The sequence below is a fragment of the Lissotriton helveticus genome, chromosome 6 (genome assembly GCF_964261635.1).
Source record: "Lissotriton helveticus chromosome 6, aLisHel1.1, whole genome shotgun sequence".
NCBI classification, from domain to species: domain Eukaryota; kingdom Metazoa; phylum Chordata; class Amphibia; order Caudata; family Salamandridae; genus Lissotriton; species Lissotriton helveticus.
In genome coordinates, this window is record NC_136067.1 from 821,820,214 (window position 1) to 821,846,342 (window position 26,129).

At 45.6% G+C, this 26,129-nt stretch overlaps 1 protein-coding gene across 3 annotated transcripts in view; it reads right to left on the reverse strand.

Annotated features, from left to right (window-relative positions):
* The window catches only part of ARMC2 (armadillo repeat containing 2), a 397,692-nt gene that overhangs the window by 27,400 nt on the left and 344,163 nt on the right, over positions 1 to 26,129 (reverse strand). For all 3 annotated transcript variants that reach the window (XM_078646857.1, XM_078646858.1, XM_078646859.1), the window contains one exon: positions 17,408 to 17,540. In XM_078646857.1, the coding sequence (XP_078502983.1) occupies positions 17,408 to 17,540 (133 nt within the window). The remainder of the gene's footprint in view (positions 1 to 17,407; positions 17,541 to 26,129) is intronic.

A 26,129-nucleotide genomic window follows, 5' to 3' on the forward strand; every position in this document is an offset into this window, starting at 1 on the left:
ATGTTAATGAATTACAACTTGGATATCTGGCAACATCGCAACCCTCACCAAATAGCGTACTCATAATACACGCCCGCTACTAATACACATAGCAGATTAGACTATTTTTTTATACAGAAAGGGGCAGCGAATAGAATTGAAGAGGCGCAATATCTGGCTAGATATTTATCGGATCACTTCCCACTATTGATAACATATACTATAGGCAGGCCGAAACCTAAGATTCCGTTTTGGAGGTTAAATACCGAAGCACTGACTGATACCGCCAGTACCAAAGCAGTGGAATGGGATGCTATGACAGTAGTGTTAAGGGGGGCATGTATGTCTACTGAGACTGGAGTTAAAACAGTGCTTGAGCAAGATATGAAGCGCTAGGAGCAACAGTTGGCCATTCTAGAAACAGAACTCCCCATAGACACGGAGGGACTTACTAAATGGACAGCACAGCGACAAAAGATAGGGGAACTATGGGATGCCTTAGGCAACTATAATAGAAATAAGAGCAGGAGAAGATGGTATAGAGAAGGGGTCAAAGCGATCCTGTCAATTAGATATGACCAACAACGAATGGTCTATACACAACATGAGATTAATAAGGCATTTGCAACCCACCTAAATACTATATACTCGGAGTCCCCCAACCCCACACATACCTAGACCATTCAAACTTATCTAATGGATAAAGAGACACCCAGCCTGGATACTGAGAATCAGGAAACACTAGGGAGCCCTATTGATGGGGAGGAAATAAAAGCGGCAATATCCCAGCTGAGAACGGCTAAATCTCTGGGTATGGATGGCCTGACAGCCGAATTTTATAAAAATTATATTGAGCAGGTCACTCCCAGGTTGTTAGAGGTAATTGCAGAGGCGGAGGAGAGGGTAGAATTGCCAGTTTCAATGCATGAAAAATTAATTGTGATGATCCCCAAACCCAGGAAGGACCAGTCGACCCTGAACTCTTATAGACCCATCTCCATGATAAATGTAGATCTTAAAATCATTAGCCAGGTGTTGGCGAGAAGGCTGCTTCCCTATCTGCGAAGGCTGATACATGTGGATCTGTCAGGGTTGATACCTGAAAGGAATACGCTGCAGAACATTCGCCGACTCGCTCATATAATGCAGACTCTTGGAGTAGAAGCAGAGGAAAGCACACTTGCATTTCTGGATATCGAACAAGCGTTCAACTTGGTCCAACGGGACCATCTCTGGCAGGTTCTATTGAAATTGAGACTAGGGGCTGGGTTTGTAAAATGGGTCAAATTACTTTATGCTAGACCCATGGCGAGAGTCCGGACGGGACAATTTGTATCGGATGCGATGATGTTACAAAGGGGTACACAACAGGGATGTCCACGGTCCCCTTTGTTATTTGCCCTCACAATGAAGCCACTCGCATGTCACCTTAGGATGGAGCTGCAGGGTCAAAGTATTATGATTGGCCAAACCGAACATTTAGTTTCGTTGTATGCGGATGACGCTTTGATCTATTTGCGACACCCGTCCCATTCGATCCCCATATTGCTCCACACATTGGATAGGTTTGCAAGGGCTTCCGGTTTACACATTACAAGCAAAATTCGCAATTATATCCGATGAAGAAGATAGAGGGGGGAGAGATGTCCGAATTCCCTGGGATGGATCTTACCTGGGAATTAGACTTGGTGCGTTACCTCGGGATACGTGTTGCCAGGGCTAAAGACACCTTTTATAACTATAATATGGGTAGGATTTTAAAAGGTTTGCAAGGGAGTATAAAGTTCTAGAATACCCTCAAATTATTCCGGATGGGAATAATCGCCTTAATCAAGATGGTGATACTCCGTACACAATGCAAGGTTTGTTCCATGAAATTCCACAGCGAGTCTTCAAAGAGTTATATGTCCTTCTCACCCAGCTGCTGTGGAATGGAAAGAGATGTAGGGTAAGCTTGGAGGTGATGAAACGAAAGTGGGGTAAGGGAGGTCTAGAAATTCCAGACTTATAGCTATACTATTTGGCGGCCCAATTGCAACATGCAATCTCATGGCTAGATACGGATCCCTTGTGGGAGCACTCCGTCCTAGAGGGTGCCTATGGTGAGAGACAGCTGAGAGCGCTTCTCTGGACAAATAAGCCGTATCTGGAATTATATCCTCCTTTAACAGGACTAAAAGCTCAAATATGGGATAGAACGACTACAAGAATTCTTAAAGGGATGGCTTATGCACCAGAAGCAGATATCTGGGTTATACCACAATTTGCTCAAATAGAACAAACAATGTCAATCAACTGGGAAAAGGAAGGGGGGAGGGGGTTGTCTGATGATGTTGGACCTATATCCAGGGAATAGGTATATTACCTATCAGGATGCGAAGGATACATTCAGCTTGGGGATGGGACAATTCTTACAGTCCTGGGCACTCACAGAGAGTAATTAGAACAATTCACTAAACGTAAGTCCATAATAAGAGTCCATAAGGAAGTGCGCAGAGGAGTTGTCTCCAGTTACTTTTAATTTCTTTAAGTTGACAATCATCGTCAGAGTAGAATAGATCCCTGACTCTTCAGGGCTTGAAAAGATACAAAAGTGTCGTAAACATAACATAAAAGAGACTGACTGCCTCATGATGTAGATAGTGCCTTAAGGTGACAATTGTGAATATCACCCATTAATAGTGGAAACCCTAGAAAAAAAACCACATTATAAACGTGACAGAGTACGACGTGCGCATCCGTGTTCAATTAATAAATACTCTCTTGAGAAACAGTTTAGTGGTATCATGTAAAGTGACTCATAGTGATATGTACATAATTATTGGTTAGAACATTTAAGTGCTATTATCCGAAAAGGAACCGAAGGGCATATTAAGAACAGATGACTCAGGTGTGAGGATGATCTCAGTACAAAAGTGTGGAGCTGACTAGACATATGGGGCATGATGGAAAATATAAAAGAACAAACGTGGAATGAGGATCATGAGTGAGCGACAACAGGGAAAGAAAAAAGGGTAAAAAGCATCAATTGGGTGCTGAAATACCAGGAATAACAATCACACGGACTGAAGCCCAAATTGTTACCTGGGCTAGTGTAAGCCACGTAGTGTAATCTGAAAGAGATAAGAGTATGAAGAGGGGCATAAGAACTCAATGAGGAGACCCACAACCACGTGTTCGGTCAATAATAATGAGCAAAAACATGTTGATGCAAGGATGTGCCCAGGCGAGACTTACCGAAATGCCGGTGATATTTCCAACCCAGCACATCAGTAACGAAAGGAAACGTATGGTATGCCAAATCTGTAGGGATATCTGTGTTGATAGTACAAGAGGTTTAAGAGGATACATGAGCTGAACAGATGGAGGTTCCCATATAATACCACAATGTTAAATGAGGGAAAATTAAATGGAAATAAGTCACGAATCACTACCTGTGAAGGAGTGTACAGGGTGGTGTAACTTGAAAGAGATGCAAAGGAAGGGGGGGCATAAAACTCCTAGTAAAGATAGCAACAGACATGTAAGGTCTAAACTGATAAGCAGAGCGATAGTCATGCAAAAGTGTACCCCTGGGCAAGACTCACCGAAATGCCGGTGATAATTCCAACCCAGCACATCTGCGATACGGTGCAAATGGCAATGCCAAGTCAGTAGTGGTATCTGTGAAAATTATAAAAGATTGTAAGAGAATATAAGCTGAAAAATTAATAAAACGTTCACAGGCTACCCTGACATACCTAGATCCACGGTTGCGGGATACGTATATGGCCACGGTGACGCGCACTTGCGCGTATTCGAAGTTAAGAGTCTGCAATGAGTAAGGAGTATTGCTTGGACAAAGTTCTATAGACATGTGTTAGAAAATTGCTACAATAAGGAGTATCAGAGAAATCATGGAGCCGAAGTGTAACACCGTCTCACTTACTTGGGTGAAAGGTGAACAGGAGTCCCCAGCAGTCACGTCCAATGCACGTGAGCGAGGGAAGTTTAATCACGTCGACACGGCTCTCTTCAGGGAGTCCTCTGTGAAGTGAGGAGAATTTGGGGATTCTTTTACAGTGCAGTTTGCTACTTCACTTCACCATTCAATGAAGATCCAGTTAGTTAGATAGTTTACCTGGCGAGGACCCGTGAGGTTTGTGTGGCGTTTGGAGATTTGGACTGCCCTTTATCCCTCACCTTAGAGGGATACCGCTACTCCCGTAACTTCTTGCAGCACCCGCTTCGCAGGTGCCGCTTCGCGGGTGCCGCTTCGAGGGCTGTAGCGAGGGGCTTTGGTTTTGCTCCAGCGCCGGATCACGGAGGAGAGAAGGAGCATTCGGCGAACAACGTGAAGGGCGGTGCGAGGCAGGGACTCGCTTGTCCAGGAGTCCCTGCAAAGCCCCGGGGATCTTGGCCGTGCCCCCTTGAAACCACGCCCCCCGCCCGGCTGAGAGTTAAAGGCCCGTGACGCCAGGTCACAGGTGGGATAGTTTACCTGGCGAGGACCCGTGAGGTTTGTGTGGCATTTGGAGATTTGGACTGCCCTTTATCCCTCACCTTAGAGGGATACCGCTACTCCCGTAACTTCTCGCAGCACCCGCTTCGCGGGTGCCGCTTCGAGGGCTGTAGCGAGGGGCTTTGGTGTTGCTCCAGCGCCGGATCACGGAGGAGAGGAGGAGCATTCGGCGAACAACGTGAAGGGCGGTTCGCAGCAGGGACTCGCTTGTCCAGGAGTCCCTGCAAAGCCCCAGAGATCTTGGCTGTGCCCCCTTGAAATCACGCCCCCCGCCCGGCTGAGAGTTAAAGGCCCGTGACGCCAGGTCACAGGTGGGATAGTTTACCTGGCGAGGACCCGTGAGGTTTGTGTGGCGTTTGGAGATTTGGACTGCCCTTTATCCCTCACCTTAGAGGGATACCGCTACTCCCGTAACTTCTCGCAGCCTTTGCGGGTGCCGCTTCGAGGGCTGTAGCGAGGGGCTTTGGTGTTGCTCCAGCGCCGGATCACGGAGGAGAGGAGGAGCATTCGGCGAACAACGTGAAGGGGGGTGCGAGGCAGGGACTCGCTTGTCCAGGAGTCCCTGCAAAGCCCCGGAGATCTTGGCCGCGCCCCCTTGAAACCACGCCCCCCGCCCGCAACGCCTTCTACTTAACAGCACGACCGTCGCGTAGCGGAACGCGAGCGCAACGCCGTGCGAAGCCCGGGCAAAGGGCGGGCTGTCTGTGGCAGTCAGGGGCTGTCTAAGGCTGGGCTGGGCCATCCCTCTGACACCGTCATTCGATACTTCAGCCCCGGTAAACAAATCAACGCTAACAAGGGTATCCGCTCTTTCTTTACAGTCTGTGCCAATGTCTACCCGCTCGGGGAAGAGCTTGAGGGGAGGTGGCGAGGTGGGAACTAGTAGTGTAACCGGTACTATGGACAAATTCATTACACGGGTTGCAGCCGTCATAGAGAAGGAGATTGTAATGACGGAGCGGCGTCTCTCGCAGGAATATCACCCGTCTAAAAGATCATCCTTGGGCCCCTTAGCTCAGGCAGTGTCACCTGTATGTAACCCTGTTCCCCTTTTAGTTACATCGCCTGTACCTGATGAACCGCGGGTTGCATCTCTGAGGGACAGTATCGATAGATTGGAGAGGCTGGCTGCTTCATCCATACCTTCTTCTGAGGATGGGGGCAATCCGGCCTTGTTTCCCACTGTATCCCCTTTTACCATAGTAGGCCCTGACTGCCCCCTCGCCGTAGTGGAAAATCCAAAGTCACTGGGCACCCCGCTGTTGGCTCCTAAGATCCCTGTAACTTTTAAAAGGAAAAGGAAAAGGATTGCTAGCCCGCGTAAAGGAAGTTCCTTGAAACTGTTTAAGAAATCAAGGAAACAGGGGACTAAGGGCATAGGTACCAAAATGGGTGAGGCCAAAATGGGTGAGGGCTTGGGCATGATAAATCCCTCTTCCCTTATCAATGGGAGTGGTCCCACCTTAGAAAAAATGGGTGCAGCTCCCCTTCCCAGCCATCAGCCACCAGCTTCCTGTGTCCCTGTTACTATTGCACAAATCGAGGAGTTGCTCAAAACTTTGTTGTCCCCGATTGTTGACAGAGTAACAGGGCTGGGTGATAGGCTTGACAGGTTTGCACAATCAACCCTAGACAGCTTTTTCTCATTGAAAGCACTAATTAAACTGTACTCTAGGATAAGGGAGGAAGAACAAGGAGGGCCCACCGAAAATAGGAAAACTACGGAGTCCCAGCATGATTTCCCTGTTGTATCCACTGCGGTTACTTTGGTAACTCCTCAGTTGGCTGCCTATGTTCCCGTAGTGCTGCTTGCGGCTACCTCTGGGAGCATTGGCCAAAAAGCGCAAGTCCTTCCAAATATCCCCAAGCCCCCTAAAGCCCCGGGTACGAAGCCGGGCCGGGTTGAGTTGCCGGGGGGGAGTGGTCCTGCTAAATCAAAGGGAACTCCAAAGGGGACGGGTAAAGGCAAAGTTACTAGTCAGGCTTGTCCCGACAAAACCTCGAATAATAATTCTGCTCTTATCCACCCAAATACACTACTAACAAAAGCTGTCCCAAAATGCTCATTATTCAAAGTCGCCCCAACATCCCCTCCTGTGAACTTGCCGCCAGACTGCCACCCATATGTTGCTGTCCTTATAAATGTACCCACCCTGAAGGCTGATCAAAATGAATCTCTTCAAGCCTTAAAAAATAAAACGTTGCATTGGCTAGAGTCCAACAGACCCCTTCCGAGGGGTCTTGACGGATCAATTATAGGAGTCAGAAGGGTGGGTTGGGTGGGCTAAGGTCACAAGTATTTGGAAGGAGACTGTGTGGTGGTCAATTTTAGGGATAGTAGAGTAGCACAAACTATTTGCAAAAATAAATCTAATCCCGGGGGCCCGGGAATTGGTATAGTGGACCTAACCTTTTTTTTACCCAAGATCAGTCACTCCCCCGATTGGCCGAGAATTCGGCAGGGTTCGGAGCAATAGCTCTGCCTATTCCGAATTTCCCGCTAATCCACAATTCCATCCTCAGGCAGTCTGGCCATCGCCTGGGTGGAGACCCCCGGGTTATTGAACCGACGGCATCGTTGGGGAAGTCCTCGGAGTTGGTAACTCAGGTGATGTCATTGAGCTGAGAGGGCCGACCATTGGTTATGATTATGGTACATTCCCTCCTAGTATAATAGTCCCCACTCCGATACAAGAGAGTAATCAGCTTCTCGGGAAGGAAGGTGGGGTTGGTAGCCTAATGACTCAGGACCTGTTGGAGGGGGGAGGAGCCCTGGACTCTGGTGGTGACCCAGTTGTGGCGGATCCAGTTCTTAGGATTTTCAGCTGGAACATCGCAGGAATTGATAGGAAGCTGGGGTTGCCCGACTGGAACGCTCTTGTTGAAGGATATTCCATCTGTATATTCCAGGAGAAGTGGGGTAAGGAGCCTTGCCATAAGGTGGGATATTCATCCGACTTTGTTCCAGCTGTCCCCCCTTTGTCAGGTAGGGGTCGCCCTTCGGGCGGTCTCCTCATTTGGGTTGCTATCTCCCTAGATTGTAGGGTGGAGGAGCACCCCACAAACTCACCTGATATCCTCAACATCACGTTGAAGGATTCGCGGGGATGTCTTCTCCTAGACATCTTTAACATCTATGCTAGAGGCACTAGGGGCAGTGAGCAAAATAACGGTGATGGATCAAGCCCTGATCTTTGGACTGGGTAAGAGTGGTCTGCTTAATTCAGACACTCTGTTCATCACCACCCCCTTTTCTGAATCATTTTGTCCACCATAAGCGTGGAAGGGTATACTCAGACATGAGTCCCTTGCTCACTGCTCCATCAGGATTCAAACAAGCCGGGCCGACGACGCCTGAAATGGCAGAAACCGGTCCCCGGAAGCTTGTCTCCTTTCTGGTGAAGAATTGGCTTGGTAGTTTGGTCTGCCCTGTTCCCATGATGCACTGGGCCAGGGACAGACTAATTTGCATATAGCCAGGTTCTGAGCTGGGATGGGGCAGTGAGCAAAATAACGGTGATGGATCAAGCCCTGATCTTTGGACTGGGTAAGAGTGGTCTGCTTAATTCAGACACTCTGTTCATCACCACCCCCTTTTCTGAATCATTTTGTCCACCATAAGCGTGGAAGGGTATACTCAGACATGAGTCCCTTGCTCACTGCTCCATCAGGATTCAAGCAAGCCGGGCCGACGACGCCTGAAATGGCAGAAACCGGTCCCCGGAAGCTTGTCTCCTTTCTGGTGAAGAATTGGCTTGGTAGTTTGGTCTGCCCTGTTCCCATGATGCACTGGGCCAGGGACAGACTAATTTGCATATAGCCAGGTTCTGAGCTGGGATGGGGCAGTGAGCAAAATAACTGTGATGGATCAAGCCCTGATCTTTGGACTGGGTAAGAGTGGTCTGCTTAATTCAGACACTCTGTTCATCACCACCCCCTTTTCTGAATCATTTTGTCCACCATAAGCGTGGAAGGGTATACTCAGACATGAGTCCCTTGCTCACTGCTCCATCAGGATTCAAGCAAGCCGGGCCGACGACGCCTGAAATGGCAGAAACCGGTCCCCGGAAGCTTGTCTCCTTTCTGGTGAAGAATTGGCTTGGTAGTTTGGTCTGCCCTGTTCCCATGATGCACTGGGCCAGGGACAGACTAATTTGCATATAGCCAGGTTCTGAGCTGGGATGGGGCAGTGAGCAAAATAACGGTGATGGATCAAGCCCTGATCTTTGGACTGGGTAAGAGTGGTCTGCTTAATTCAGACACTCTGTTCATCACCACCCCCTTTTCTGAATCATTTTGTCCACCATAAGCGTGGAAGGGTATACTCAGACATGAGTCCCTTGCTCACTGCTCCATCAGGATTCAAGCAAGCCGGGCCGACGACGCCTGAAATGGCAGAAACCGGTCCCCAGAAGCTTGTCTCCTTTCTGGTGAAGAATTGGCTTGGTAGTTTGGTCTGCCCTGTTCCCATGATGCACTGGGCCAGGGACAGACTAATTTGCATATAGCCAGGTTCTGAGCTGGGATGGGGCAGTGAGCAAAATAACGGTGATGGATCAAGCCCTGATCTTTGGACTGGGTAAGAGTGGTCTGCTTAATTCAGACACTCTGTTCATCACCACCCCCTTTTCTGAATCATTTTGTCCACCATAAGCGTGGAAGGGTATACTCAGACATGAGTCCCTTGCTCACTGCTCCATCAGGATTCAAGCAAGCCGGGCCGACGACGCCTGAAATGGCAGAAACCGGTCCCCGGAAGCTTGTCTCCTTTCTGGTGAAGAATTGGCTTGGTAGTTTGGTCTGCCCTGTTCCCATGATGCACTGGGCCAGGGACAGACTAATTTGCATATAGTCAGGTTCTGAGCTGGGATGGGGTAGTGAGCAAAATAACGGTGATGGATCAAGCCCTGATCTTTGGACTGGGTAAGAGTGGTCTGCTTAATTCAGACACTCTGTTCATCACCACCCCCTTTTCTGAATCATTTTGTCCACCATAAGCGTGGAAGGGTATACTCAGACATGAGTCCCTTGCTCACTGCTCCATCAGGATTCAAGCAAGCCGGGCCGACGACGCCTGAAATGGCAGAAACCGGTCCCCGGAAGCTTGTCTCCTTTCTGGTGAAGAATTGGCTTGGTAGTTTGGTCTGCCCTGTTCCCATGATGCACTGGGCCAGGGATAGACTAATTTGCATATAGCCAGGTTCTGAGCTGGGATGGGGCAGTGAGCAAAATAACGGTGATGGATCAAGCCCTGATCTTTGGACTGGGTAAGAGTGGTCTGCTTAATTCAGACACTCTGTTCATCACCACCCCCTTTTCTGAATCATTTTGTCCACCATAAGCGTGGAAGGGTATACTCAGACATGAGTCCCTTGCTCACTGCTCCATCAGGATTCAAGCAAGCCGGGCCGACGACGCCTGAAATGGCAGAAACCGGTCCCCGGAAGCTTGTCTCCTTTCTGGTGAAGAATTGGCTTGGTAGTTTGGTCTGCCCTGTTCCCATGATGCACTGGGCCAGGGACAGACTAATTTGCATATAGCCAGGTTCTGAGCTGGGATGGGGCAGTGAGCAAAATAACGGTGATGGATCAAGCCCTGATCTTTGGACTGGGTAAGAGTGGTCTGCTTAATTCAGACACTCTGTTCATCACCACCCCCTTTTCTGAATCATTTTGTCCACCATAAGCGTGGAAGGGTATACTCAGACATGAGTCCCTTGCTCACTGCTCCATCAGGATTCAAGCAAGCCGGGCCGACGACGCCTGAAATGGCAGAAACCGGTCCCCGGAAGCTTGTCTCCTTTCTGGTGAAGAATTGGCTTGGTAGTTTGGTCTGCCCTGCTCCCATGATGCACTGGGCCAGGGACAGACTAATTTGCATATAGCCAGGTTCTGAGCTGGGATGGGGCAGTGAGCAAAATAACGGTGATGGATCAAGCCCTGATCTTTGGACTGGGTAAGAGTGGTCTGCTTAATTCAGACACTCTGTTCATCACCACCCCCTTTTCTGAATCATTTTGTCCACCATAAGCGTGGAAGGGTATACTCAGACATGAGTCCCTTGCTCACTGCTCCATCAGGATTCAAGCAAGCCGGGCCGACGACGCCTGAAATGGCAGAAACCGGTCCCCGGAAGCTTGTCTCCTTTCTGGTGAAGAATTGGCTTGGTAGTTTGGTCTGCCCTGTTCCCATGATGCACTGGGCCAGGGACAGACTCATTTGCATATAGCCAGGATCTGAGCTGGGATGGGGCAGTGAGCAAAATAACGGTGATGGATCAAGCCCTGATCTTTGGACTGGGTAAGAGTGGTCTGCTTAATTCAGACACTCTGTTCATCACCACCCCCTTTTCTGAATCATTTTGTCCACCATAAGCGTGGAAGGGTATACTCAGACATGAGTCCCTTGCTCACTGCTCCATCAGGATTCAAGCAAGCCGGGCCGACGACGCCTGAAATGGCAGAAACCGGTCCCCGGAAGCTTGTCTCCTTTCTGGTGAAGAATTGGCTTGGTAGTTTGGTCTGCCCTGTTCCCATGATGCACTGGGCCAGGGACAGACTAATTTGCATATAGCCAGGTTCTGAGCTGGGATGGGGCAGTGAGCAAAATAACGGTGATGGATCAAGCCCTGATCTTTGGACTGGGTAAGAGTGGTCTGCTTAATTCAGACACTCTGTTCATCACCACCCCCTTTTCTGAATCATTTTGTCCACCATAAGCGTGGAAGGGTATACTCAGACATGAGTCCCTTGCTCACTGCTCCATCAGGATTCAAGCAAGCCGGGCCGACGACGCCTGAAATGGCAGAAACCGGTCCCCGGAAGCTTGTCTCCTTTCTGGTGAAGAATTGGCTTGGTAGTTTGGTCTGACCTGTTCCCATGATGCACTGGGCCAGGGACAGACTAATTTGCATATAGCCAGGTTCTGAGCTGGGATGGGGCAGTGAGCAAAATAACGGTGATGGATCAAGCCCTGATCTTTGGACTGGGTAAGAGTGGTCTGCTTAATTCAGACACTCTGTTCATCACCACCCCCTTTTCTGAATCAGAGGCACTAGGGGAGGCGTACAATCACCCACCATCGCTCTTTTGGAAGATCTCCTTAGGCAGCGGCCCAAAAAATCATGCATTTTGGTGGCGGGTGATCTAAATTGTACGTTCGAGCCCCTAGGCCTTGACGACATCCTAGGCATAGAAGAGGAGGGTTCGAGAAAGGGGATTCCGGCCCTGGTCCTGCCCCCCATTAAAAGGTGGTCACAAGTGGCGTTGCAGATCAATGCCCTCAATATGGAATTTGACCTAAGGGCGGTCAACGGGAGGTCTAAATCTGACTTGACTGGTGCACACACTTACAACAGGCCCAATCATACGTCTAGAATAGACTATATTCTTCTTGACGTATGCTCATGGAGCACCCTGAGGGATATGGAGATTATTCAGACCATTGAGAGTGACCACAATCTTCTCTCTCTTGTCTTATCCCCTGAGTGGCTCAAGGGCAAGGCTGATTTACAACCATTGTCGGCAGTCAACTCTCAGATGGCCAGTGTATCTAACTGTGGGAGGCGACTGAAGTGGGCCAAGCTTGTCCTATCTGTAGAGAAAGTCACAGCCATAGGGGCTCTGCTGGCTGCTGCTCAGAACAATCTAGGCTCATTGTCTCATGCGTCTGAGGAGGCCACGCAGATTTTTTGTGATCTAACTAGGGCCCTAAGTAAGCTTTTTATCTCACCTAATAGTTCCTCTGGTGCTACCAACAGGTCTAAACCCATTAACAGACAGGGATGGTTTACAACAAAATGCAGGACCATGAAAAAAGCCTTGATAGGGGCAGTTAAATCTAAGTCCCAACTAGCAATTAGGACAGGAAGGAAGGATTACTCCCACACCTTATGGGCAGCGAAAAAGGAGTGGGAGGAGAAGTTTTGGGAAGACCTTTTGGTAGCAAGTAAGGGAAAGGATGCAAGGGGCTTTTGGAGTTTGGTTAGAACTAGGAACAGGCCAGATGTATCGCTGGTCACGTGTAACATCCCCGCCCAGATCTGGTACAACCACTTCGAGGCCCTGTATTCTCAACCTGAAGGGGACCTTAGTGAGTCTTTTTCCTTGGAGGAAGTTGTAATCGTTAGTGGCAGTGATGACTTTACCGCGAGGGAGGTGGAGGCCGTAATTAAGTCCCTGGTCCCACTAAAAGCAGCTGGGCCGGATGGGATACCAGGTGACTTGCTACGAGCCGACCCCAAGGAATGGGGACAACTGGTCGCCACACTACTTAATGCAATCATGAGGGGCGCATTAGTACCTGATTCCTGGAAGGGGGCGGAGGTTGTCCCGATATTCAAAAAGGGGTGTCGGGATAGCCCCGCTAATTATAGGCCCATTAGCTTGATCAACTCTTCCCAAAAGGTGGTTGGGAAGGTGATTTTGGGGAGGGTCCTTCAAGGGGCTGATGACCATAAGATACTGTCTGACTTTCAGGCAGGATTCCGTTCAGGTACTGGGACGATCGAACAGGCCTTCAGGCTGATGCTCCTGTATTGGAAGGTGGTGGTGCTGGGCAAGGGCAGTCTTTATCTGACCTTTATTGACCTGAAGACTGCCTTTGACCTAGTACCCAGGGAGGAGCTATGGAGGGTTCTGCAAGGGCTGGGGCTGCCCCCCTACATCCTGTCGCTTTTGATTAAACTTCATACAGACAATTATGCACAGGTGCGGTGGGGCACGAATGGGGAGAAAACCAACAGGATCCCGGTGTGTAGGGGTGTCCGCCAGGGATGTGTGTTAGCTCCCACACTATTCTCATTGTATGTGAATGGTGTGGTAGAGCACCTGCTTAAAGAACCAGCAGACGCTCCATCCCGGGCGGGCACTCGGATCCCCACCCTGCTCTTTGCCAACGATACCCTTCTCATCGCAAAGACACCTCAGGGTCTCCAAAAGCTCCTCAACCGCTTCCAGGAGTTCTGCTCTCTTAGGGGCCTGACGATCAATGTAGATAAGACCAAATTCCTGACTATGAACCCTCCTAAAAAGATAGGGCCTCTCCCGGTTCTAAATACTGTTTCCCTGGAGAGGGTCTGCGAGTTTGATTATTTGGGGATCCGCCTTAGTAACTCCATGAGCTGGACCCCACATATTCAAAAGATGTTGCTCAGCCAGAAAAGGGTGACTGGCGTCCTACTCAGGGAACATCGTTCATCCACTAAACATTGCATTTCCCCGGTTATAGACATTTACAAAGCCAGAGGGGTTACTGCCGCCCTGTACGGGGCGGAGTTGTGGGGCACCTCAAACCTTGAGGTATTAGCTAAGGCGGAAAGTAAATTCCTGAAAGAACTTATGGCTCTCCCATTGAGCACACCCACAGTCCCGGTGCTTCTCGACTTGGGCTGCAGACCAATTGCGGACCAGGCGCGACTTCGGCCCTTGCTCCTGTGGGCTCGCTTGTGGAGGGTCCCCGAGCTAGCCTCATATGCAGCAGGCCTGTCTGAGGTGATTGCAATGGAGGGATGGTATCGTATAAAATGGCTAAGGGATGTTAAGACTCTATTGGGGGAGCTGGGGCTGGATGATTGCTGAGCTACTCGTTCTGCTCCTCCCAAAGCCACCTTGAAGAAACTATACTGGGAGTGGGTATCTTCAAAAACTCATTGGCAATCCTCGACACTGCAATTCAACCGCAGCATTCCTAAGAATCAAAGATGTGGTTGCATATGAGCCTTATCTGGACCTCATTTCTATTCCACTGGACAGGGCTCTCTACTTTAAGCTTAGAGTGGGTACCTTACCTCTAGGCAATTTTGTGTCCAGGTGGAAATCATCTTTCCAGTCCTCGCCCTTTTGTGCTCTGGGTTCGACACGGGTGGAGACGGTGGCACACACTTTTTTTGAATGCCCGGACTATTGTGCTCCAAGGAGGTGCTGGCTCACACCATTGTGCAGACTTTTAGGTACACGACAGCCTTCGGTGGCCCTCCGCATCTTATTGACTGATACATCGTCCCCCATTGTATGTGGTGTTACAAAATTTTTAAAATGGGCTTGGGTGATTCGTTCGAAAAGGCTTTCCATTTCAATTTAATCCCTTTTTAATTATTTATTGTAACTGTTTCAATTGTTTTATTCTTTTAAATCATAATGCATTTTATCTTTGGCCTTGAGAATGTATTTTCTATTGTATGTATTGCTTTTAAGATAGTTATGTATCGAAATGAAGCATATATCACTCACTCAGTTATGGTGAGTTACTTGGTTGTTTGCCTTACTTGTCCAACTCTAGCATGGGCTACTGCTCTAGTACCAACCTCTGCTGGCAGATACATCTTATACCTTCCTACTTGCATTTAAGAAGATGTTTTAATGTCCTGATTTTAAGCAGTCTGCTGAGGAAGCACAGTGTGATATTCAGCAAGGTGAAATGGATGTACTGACTTATGTGACTCAGTTACATCAATCAGCAACTGAAACTACTGGGTGGAAATAACAGAGTTGAAAGAAGAGGTTAGGGCTAAGTTGGTTAATTCACAACATTGTACTTCACTTTCTGAACTCACTGATTTAGTGGTGGTAATTGAACATAGGTGGAAGAAAAAGATGAAAAGAAAGAAAAAAGTTCCAAGGAAGTTATTCTAACTTCATCAGTTTCTTCATCAATTCAGATGCCTCGGCGAACCCATTGGTTCAGGAAGAACCTAGGAAAGAATAGGCAGCTAAGGGCCCATTGACAGAGAATAAAGGAACACTGGTGAAAGGCTGCCTATTGTTGTGATATTGGATATACCATTCAGACTTGTCCTAACCGTCCTCAGAAATATGCATGCATAATCTAACCATCCATTAAGGAATAAAAAAAAAACAGGACCTTTCCTGATCAGGGGTACCTTAATGAAAGAGATTTGTACACCAGATCTCCCTAGGTGCAAGAAATACAGAAGGTCTTTAGAAAAACACTTCTTTCTCCTGTTAAGCTGTAGAAACTCATACATCTGATAGACAGAATGACCCGGTGAAAGGGCATTTTGCTTCTTCGAGCATGGCTCTATATTATTGGTGGGAATGTAAATGACTTCACTGTATTACCTTAGGAGTCATGCAAACACATGCAACAATAGCAAGCTGAGGTAAAAAATCCTTCCACACAGTCTAGACTGGAGATCTGGGTTGTATGGCAATCTTATCTGTGGTCTCTCAAACATCCGGGAGTGAACCACCACTGCAGATACCTTTCCAGAGCGACTAGTTTAATTCCTAATTGCAGACTTGAATTTGTTGATGGTTAAATGGATCGAGAGTTAAAATACAAAGATGTTTCTACAGTCAGTACATCAAAAAGCATTGCTCTTGGACCCAGGCACAATCTATGTGGCAAATGAAGTCTGGACAATTATTGTTGCTTCAGTTTTCAAGTAGGTCTGTTTGTGGAGAGTTCAAATCTTTGAAAATATCATTCATTATGTATCTTTCAAAACCCATTTGTGGTCTTATTGGAACATCTTGCTCAAAGACTCAACCATGTATTTTTACATTACTGGTAGTGGCATCATGGTGGTCTTCAGATTCAGCTAATCATATGTGGATTGAGCCTTGAGCAATAAAATCTTGGACTTAGTGCATCCCCTGCTTGTTCAAGGTATATATAATCAGGGGACGTTCTCAATCAAGATTATGCTGTCTGTGACAAAATGATAGACCAATTTAGGAGCTACACACATGACCCTATATTCCAGAAAGGATGATGTGTCGTGTTAACTCTTTTACTGAACAAATTAACTACATTTGAAGATGGGTTATGTGTGAACCCAAACCCATTAGTGACCCATGTGTGTCCGCAGTGTGGTCATCAAACCGCTGATGGAAAGACACTGCTGTAATGGTTTTTTTAAAGCACAGCAATGGAAGAAAATGAGTGGCAGTTTTCGCTCCACTAGGGAACTGTTGCAAAGGATCATGTTTTTCCGCACATTTTTAGGAAAAATCTTACTTCCACTTGAAATTGGGTTGAAAAACAAAACTGTGTTTGCTCTGAAGGCACCATTATCATTGCTTAGTAGATTTTGGGTAATACAAGTAAGAACACTGGCCACCTGAAACAACCCCATCCATTGGTAGGAGTGGTCTTCCCCTTTTCAAACTAATCAACATTTTGAGGTTTTCCTGTTGTTTGGAAACAACATGTACCTGCCGATGATTATTTCCACGATTACACAGAGTAGCAAGAGCTCTATTTAACACTACGTTGGCATTTGATAAAATTCATGAAACATATTTTTTACTGTCTTTGTTTAAGTGTTTTCCCTGCAAATCAAGAGTATTCTCTGGCTGCATCTTATGCTAAGACATGTTAACGGTCTATTTCATGTCGAGGGTTAGTGGTGTAAATTGACCAAAATCTCCCACATTCACCATCCCAGAGTGAGGCCCTTACCCGTCAAAAAGGCTAAGCAAGTTAGACCTAGAGCAGGGACAACCTGGGAACCAAAATCAGCCACAACAAAAATGTTCAAACAAGCCCTTCAACCAGCATAATATGACGAGAAATGGAAATAGGGTGCATTGCTGGTTCATGGCCTTGAAATCAGTGAGTCTACAGTGCACAAAAAGATATGCTAGAGTTGCAGAATGGCAAGTCCTGCCCTGGACATAGGCACATGGCATTTCTGACATATATTCATGTGGGGGTAGGATTAGGAAGGATGAAGACGAAGGAAGGGTTAGTTTTCCAGTTGTCTATGACCATTAATATATGGTATATAAGTCCTATTTTGAGGCTCTACAATCGCAAGACTGAAGAGAAAGACAAACACTCAAACGCAGAAGTGTTTACTTTCAATGTGGGAGTCATGGCAGATGGAAGCAGTAATTTTTTGGGGATTACATAAAAAACAATATAACTATAATCATTAGGAACAGCAATTTGAATGCACTCTTACTTTTTTATTCCGCCTTCTTCTTTCAAAATGTGTCGTTTATTGCCATCAACCGTCAGATTAGTAAGAACCCCACAGGCAGAAAAGCAGACATCCTCGTGTTTGGCATCCATCAACGCAATCATGAATTTGTACACTGCATCATAAAATATAAAAAGACAATTATGGTTAGGCATTCTTAGGATTTAAATAGATAGTGAGACTGCTAGCAACACCCTGGATAAGGAATGTGGGCAACGTTGTTGCCATGCTGTGTGTGCAACAGGTCAGAGTATATGACAGCCATGTGCCACTTAATACTGCGGAACACATGAGAAAATGCACTGGACCGAGGTCTGTTGGTTTAGAACCGCCATGAAGATTTACAGTGGGCTAAACACACAGATGTGGTCTTGTGATATATTCAGTGGCACAGATGATTACCCTGTGTATCCATAAATGGACAATAATGCCCTTCTGTTGCAGAATTTAATTTTTTCATTTGTTAGTTTAATAATAAATGCAATTTGAGTTTAACATATGCTGTATAAACTAAAAACTATATCTAGTACATTTATATATGCCAATTTGTTAAAATCTGTAAAAAAAAACGTTACAACTAACAAACCAATATGGCGTATTTTTAGGTTAATAAAAAATATCAGGCAAAATTAGAGAAATACAGTTCAACTATTTATTCCATAAGGAAGAGAAGAAGAAGAGAAAGAAGAGGAAGGAGAGGAGGAAGAAGAAGAGGAAGGAGAGGAGGAAGAAGAAGAAGAAGGTAGAGATTAATAATAATAATATTAATAACAATGATGAGAATAATAATAATAACTGCAAGCATTTCTGTGCTGTCCGCACAACTTCTATGCATAGGTATTATAGCGATTTGCCCTTCACTTTTGGTTTGAGAATAAAAATATCATACCCTCGTTTGAACAGATAGTGTTCTGACCTTCAAAGCAACTACTGTATCCCTGTACTAAAACTGTCACCAAGTTTCTCCACCAAAGGCAAATCCCAACTGGCACTGGTGTTCTGACCGTAACAAAGTCCATCAGCATTTCTGTAATACCCTCAGTGGTAACACGATGTGTTAAGTGTTACTTTATATTTTTAACAAAGAGGGGGACGTAGGGCTTTTAGGGAGGTCCAGCATACATGCCCCAAGGATACAACCAATAAAAAAGAGTATCCTGTTCCTCAAAGGTGATCAAAATTAACAAGAATTAAAAAGAAGAGAGAGAGATATATAAATGCAAGTAGGAAAAGTAATCCTCCGCAACACCCAGAACACAAGGTATGGGTCCAGTGGGGGACAAGGGGGGGGGGGGGGGGAGTGGAAAAGGGGAAAGTCCTTCCTTAAGAACTAGGGCCCTCACACACCCAGCCAGCTAGGTGTCATGCTTCATCATTGAGCCTGTTGATAAAGTAAATAACTTTATCAACATTGTGATTTGTTATTAAAGGCAACATCATTGATATAATGCCTAACCATAAAAATGAAAACAATGTTTACCATAAAGCACTCACTCCTAAAAAGGATACAACCTCACCTATTTGCTCAATATCGCCACGCCTCAACCGTACCCGGCGGGCTAAAATACCAGCAGGCTCAATGTCCTAGAAAGTGTACATGGTAAAATGTAAGTACACACAAATAAAAAGCTACAACTAACAGTCCCAAATATCAGAAGGCTATAGTAGTTACCGTGTGTATGTACATTTTTCCATATATACTTTCTAGGAGTGAGTGCTTTATGGTAAACATTGTTTTCATTTTTATGGTTAAGCATTATATCAATGATGTTGCCTTTAATAACAATCACAATGTTGATAAAGTTATTTACTTTTTTATAAAGTTCTCAACTGTGTATACCATCATTGAGAGAGAGGTATTATTTACAAGTAGACGCCGCACATGATGCGTATGTTGTATACTCTTCTTTTTCAGAATTCCTTCATAGGCTGATGGGTACCTAACCTTCAGTGATTTCAACACATGGTAGGTAGATACTTCACGTGTACCACGGTGTGTAATTAGTTTTTTGATAATTTTTGGTCCTGATGAATTGCCATAGACCCTGTGGGACTGTCACCGTAAGAAACATGTAGACCCAATTGAGTAGAGCGTTACCTTTTCCCAGTTCATTTAGTTGGATAAGGCCGCCTCTCATTTTGTTTTTAATCAGGTAGGAACCAAGTGAATACAATTATTTTTGATTCACCTAACCTGTTTTAACTCTCACTTTATCCCACACTTTTCACTCACACCAACACTATTCTAGGCCCCTCACCCACACCACAACAAATGGCAAGGAACAAAAGATCTCCGCCAAAGAGCCCCTCATTGGGTGCCCATTGGGTATTGCAGCGCAAACCCAACGAGGAGCAGGCCCAATGATGAAGCATGATACCTAGCTGGCTGGGTGTGTGAGGCCCCTAGTTCTGAAGGAAGGACTTCCCCCTTTTCCACTCCCCCCCTGTTCCCCACCAGACCCATTACTTGGGTTCTGGGTGTTGCGGAGTGTTACTTTTCCTACTTACATTTATATATCTCTCTCTTCTTTTTACTTCTTGTTAATTTTGATCACCTTTGAGGAACAGCATACTCTTTTTTGTTAAGTGTTACTTTATGTCATGGCTTTATTTTATGGTAAAGAAAAGTACCCAATAATTTTTTTCCACTGTTCTTGATCAAAGTCAGTCCCCCTGCACAGGTGCTCTAATCACAGTTTTTCTTTATAAGAATGGTGTATAGCCCAGACTTTTGGAAGATGTCATGCCTATCATTACAGTGTTTTTCCAAGACAGCAACTAGTTTAAGGTGGTCAATGACTCAAATGGCTTGTCCATTAGCTAAGACTCCTGCTGCGTGAAGAGAATATGTTGAATAATTGTTGGTAGTACAACTTGGTGACCTTGTTTAAAAAAATATTTCTCACTTTGATCCTATGGGTGTCAGTGCCAGGTGGTAGACCTTACTATTTTTCACTTGCTCACAAACCCAAACACCCATCAAGATGTTTCATGAGCTTAACTAACAGAAACCTTACCAAGCTTGCTGCAATGGAAAATTCAAGCAAAATTAAAAGTTACTTACTTGTAACCATCTTCACCATGATTTTTCCCTCTGAATTAACAAAGGTAGAATATATCTGCCACACACAGTTTCACAACATGTAATATTTTCCAAATTCAACTGAATGATCAGAAAAATTGCCATTTAAGCAACATTTTATTCTAGCCAATGAGCCTAATTGTAAATCCATCAGCACATCTAGATGAAAACACCAATGCAAAATACCAGTAAAAATAAAAGCAGACATGCGTGTCCTAAAGCAAAACATGGTAAAACAGTGCAAATTAACCCCGTTCCCTTTCAACAACTTTGTTGACTTACCTATACTGCAATGTCCAGCAGGGTGTCAGTTATGCAGTTCTTTTCAGGAGCAGAGAAACGGTATGATAATAAAATCATAGCAATCAATTCAAAAGCCCTGCTCTCACAAGTGGGAGGTGGCTAGGGCTTTTATGGATTCAAATAGTATCCCCGTGGTAAAGAATTACATTTTAAAGTCCCATCTCTTTTTTTTACCATGGGAATGTCCATGATATTCCTAAAAGGTAGAATAGGGTAGCAAGCGAACCCAATCAACAAAGCACGATCACTGCTGCAGTGTTTAGTGGCATGCAATTTAACTGCGTAGCAAAGTCTGACCCACCTACATAAAGTCCAAATAATAATCCTTTATAAAGCTACAGGCCAACTTCAAAGTGGCAGCCTTAGCCTTACAAACGTCAGCAGAGGGGACATTTCTCATCTGAGCAACAGTAGCTTTTTTTCTTTTCTTGAGGGAGCCCTGGCCATAATATATGAATGCATACTAGCAAATGACAATACAGAACACTATTCACCTAGGGTGTGTCTGTTTGAACAAAGATTAGTTTGTAGTAATACATTTATTTGGTCTTCTCTAGATAGTATCGTAAACGCTTCTTAAAATACAGGCTATGCAACAACCATTTGACAGGGAAAGTGGGATTCAAATGAAAAACGATCTAAACGAAAAATGTTCCACGTCCCTGAAAATGGCCATATAATCGTCTGTAAAATTCAAGTGTCAACAGGGTAAGAACTTAGAAGCCAGACACTCATGTTCAGCGATGGAAAGCTGGGATGGAAGATTAGGGTTAACATTCTGAGGAGAAGACTGGGATGTCTTTTATGAGGGATTAGAGGCATATGCAGAAGATATGGATATCATCACTGGTGTCACTGGTCTATAGCAATTAGATCAACTTTCTAGTATCTGAATCTGAACTTGTTGATCAACTTGGGAAGTGGAGGGATCGGAACAAAAGCATGGAGAAGTAATCAAAATTGCATTATCCAATGATCTTGGCTCCATAAACATGGAGGCATAAGTGGACATTGATCAACTTCTGCCTGATGCCCGCATGAGAAGATGACATCCAGCACTTTGTTGTTTAAGACCCAATTCTGCCAACTTATGACTTAACTTGTCTCTTCTCATATTTTGAAGACCTGGCAGATGTATCACCCTAAGCTGGATGTCTCTCACTCAATGCCAAATGATCTGAACATCCTGGAAGAGAACAATGGGTGTCATCGCTTCATGCTTGCATATCTACTACATGGTGGACATGTTGGGATTGTGCGAAGGCAAGGAATTGTATTGATAACTAGTAGGAAATACTTCAGTGCATGATAAATGTAGTCCAAAATGTTTTATTTCTTCCCCAGTGAAGCACAACCCAAGAGTCATGAAGATTGCTCACGTGAGATCTCCAGCCATTTAGAGATGCAACTATCACGAATGTTTGTGAAGGAGCAGTCAAAATGTAACTGCAACTAGAGTATTCCTATTGTTGAACCACCACTCATGCAGCATTGTACTCAATCTGTACTGCCCTCGACACACCAATCCATAGACGCTCATGTCAGATCATTTTCTTTTCCATGTTTGTGCCCTCAGACATAAAACAATTGTTTGTGACAGTGTGCTGATTGCTAAGTTTGGACCTTTTCACATGTTAAAAAGAGGCCACTCTACAAAGTGGGGGGTTTGGGAGGGCAGTGAGAAATCTGCAGTTAGGTAGAGTATCCACCAGAAAGATCGTTACCAGAGGTAAGTAAATTGATTGTTTAATGGATACTCCCAACTGCATATTCCTCACCTATAGAATAGACACCAAAACAGTACCTCTCAAAGGAGGAGGTTTTGTGGAGTGGACTCAAATCAAAGTCCTGCTGAACAGAGCGGGCAAATTGTCTTTGCAGTTGGACCTGGCTGCTAAGGCAGTAGTGGTTTTTGAACCTATGCACTGACGCCTATGTCCCAGCCTGGAAAATATCAAGGATAGCCCCGTCTCTTGCCAATGCTGTCGTGGAAGCCTTGGCCCTGGAACAATGGACTCTCAGGAGGCTATTTCTTAGCCAGTAGAAGATCTTGATGTAAAGGCTTATCCACCTAGAAAGGGTCTTCTCCACAGCTTTGGCTTTGTTCACTGCAGAAAACCTCAAAATCAAGCAATTGATCATCCGTTGGATGGGTGTTGGTCCAATTGTTATAAAAAGTCAATACTTTTGGGATCCTCTCCTGCTCTCTCTTTCAAGGTGTGAGGGGCAGCAAAGACTGCTGGGAGAGTGATCGATTGCCCAATGTGGAAGTGAGTCACAACCTTTAGTAAGAAGGCTGCCCCGGTCCTTCGCACACATTTGTCCAGATAGGCAGTGGTGTAGGGTAGCTGCACCAAAAGTGCCTGCAGTTCACTGATGTGACCAGCTAATATAATCACAACAAAAAAGATAGTTTTGAGGGTCAAGAGATGCAGCAAGAAACTTTTCATAGGCTTGAAGGGCGTCTACATAAAAAACGTCAAGACCAAGTTAAGATCTCACTGGGCATAACAAATGATTTGTAAGGGAGCATATGTGTCAAACCAATGCTTTATAATACTCCTACTCGAATACATCCCAACCATAAACACAACCAGATCAGGAGGACAGGCATTCACATGCGTTGCTTCTAAAGAGTTGAATATCCTCCCACTCCGCTTCAGAGCCTTCTCCTCTCTTCTTGAATTCTGTAAGAAGCTGAAGATATGGCTCTGCAATTAATCAACCTACTATAGGCAGGGCTAGGTGCACACACCTGCTCAGTGCTAGGATACACTCACGGGTGACAGTGCACTTTACACATAACATAACAATATCTGAAAGTTTAGCATGCAAGTGTGGTTGGTTTTTCAAAACCACCCAATTACTTCGTCCAGTACCCAGGCAAAGATGGATTTTGTGGAAGGGTGGCCGGCAGTAAGGATGACAAACACCACTTCGGTCAGCACTTCAAATTAAGTCATTTGTTACCACAAATGGATGTGTAATTGTGGAATTTCAGAAAGATGTAGCCCAGTTGTTGAGATAGGAGATCCACCCAAAGTGTTAGCCTGATCAGAAGACAGATGCTCATGCTCTGAAGTTCCATTCACCACACTCTCCTTACACAGTCCGCAGCAATTAGCATGACTTGGGTTCAATCATTCTTGAGCTTAATCAGAACTCAGGGTAGGAGAGGTTGTGGTGGGACGGCAAATAGGAGTCCCTTGTTCCATTCAAACCGGATGCATCAGCTAATGAGTGCTGTCAAATAAACTCCAATGAGCAAAACTGCTGATACTGTGTATTCTCGATGGTGGTGAAAAGACCTAGCCAGGGCTCTCCCCACTGATCAAATACACACTGTGCAACTTCAGAATGCAGAATACGGCAGCCCGTGTGTTGCTCACTCTTCCTGAATACCATCCCACGTCTGCCAGCATCAGACAGCTCCACTGGATTACCATACCTGAAAGAGTAAAATTCAAAGCCCTCTGCCTAGTGCACAAGGCGTTATATGGAGGTTGTGCTATTGACATCCAAAAACTATTCTCCTGGTACAAACCTCTGCGTAGCTTGAGATCCGCTAACACAGGGCTGGTACTCGTGCCTAGAATAAAAAAGGCTAGATGGGGTGGTAAGAGCTTCCCTCATCTAGCTACAAAGCTGTGGAATGCCCTCCCCCCACAGCTGAGACTGCAATCCAACAGGAACATCTTTAGGAAACAGGCTAAGACCTGGCTATTTCTTTAGCAGTCTTGAATAATGAAAACATCTGGAGTAGTATGAACCTATCTTAGCGCCAAGACGCCTCGGCAATCGAGCGCTTTACAAATACATCAGTCAGTCAGTCAGATATCACTTGAAATCTGTCAGATGACGTCCATTCAATTCATCCAATCTTGCATTCAAAGATTCTGTCAGGTAGTTGGCTATTAGAAAGACGTTTGCAACTTCAACCACCTCCAGAGACATTAAGCCAAGACGACTGATGTGGAGCCAGCTCACTACTGGAGACTTGAAGTCTATAATCTCCACCTCCCCTAGATTACCCCTCAGCTACTACTGATACATAGATGAGCAAGGACTCATGCCCTGATCTGTAGTTAGCCATTTCTGACAACTACTTGTGTGCATGCAGACAGGGTGGGCAAAAGGTGGTGGGGGGTGGCCATTGTATATAGGAAGGCATTCAAGTGCTAGACATTTATGCTAGAGGAGCTAAAGGGAGCAGAAGCCCTCACCATTATTATTTCTCCCAACACCAAATAGTCTTTTTCTCAGACGATCCACTGTCTATTCACTTTTTGGAATCCCTAGTTTAACTCAACCTAACACGAGCTGATACAGACCCCAGGCATACGGCAGGCAATGCCATTGACAGTATTCTGTCTAATATAGTGGTACTGTGGGAAAGCCCTGAGCAGATGATCTGGTAGGATCATTTCTTACTCCTGTTTTTCTGGCCTTTGCATGTCCTAAGGAAAGTAGATTATCCCAACATGAGCGAGGGAAAAGGTCATGGAACAAGGTATCTTTACCAGACCGTAAGAGGTTCCTAGATGAGTTTAGACCAATGCTCTCGGGCAAGGGCACAGAGCTATCAGGACATGGATCTTGAAAGCAGCCGATCCAGTGGCACCAAGGAGGGCCTCTCAAAAGGGATTTACGGCCTCTTCGGCCCGCTGTTTTTCTCAAGAAGTAGCCCTGGAGAGAGCTTTATGTAAAAGGCTGGAAAGAGCCAGGAGGCAGACAAAACACGCTATAAACTGTATCTCAATGCATATCATACAAACATAAAATGAGCTCAATGCTCTTTTTACTCCCAATGTATTAAAGAGGCTGATAACAATGTGAAGGAGATCTTTAAGATAGTCTCTTACTTCATGGATCCAAAAATTATGGCCTGCCCCTCCGACCAATCAAGCCCTATGCTCAAGACTTTGTGACTTCTTTGAAAATAAGATCTCCAAAATTCAGGCAAACATGGAGGTTCATAATCTGGATCATGCTCCAGGACCAGACGACATAGCAAGGCCAAAGCGGTAACAAAGCGGATGCATTTCCTAGCACCCACGATGGAGGAGGTGAAGACGCATTTTGCAAACTGCAGTTCAGGATCCCATGATGACCCTTTTCCACCTCATATGCTGAAGGCTATAGCAGACAATATTGCTCCAACTTACCAGGAGATATTCTCTGTTTCGATCCATTCAAGTGTCTAACCAGATTCCTGGAAGAGGGAAAACATTATCCCCTTTCTCAAAAAGGCAAATGCAGATTCTGAAGTGCTCGCTAACTTTAGACCAGTCTCACTACTACCAGCAGCCGCCCCTATTC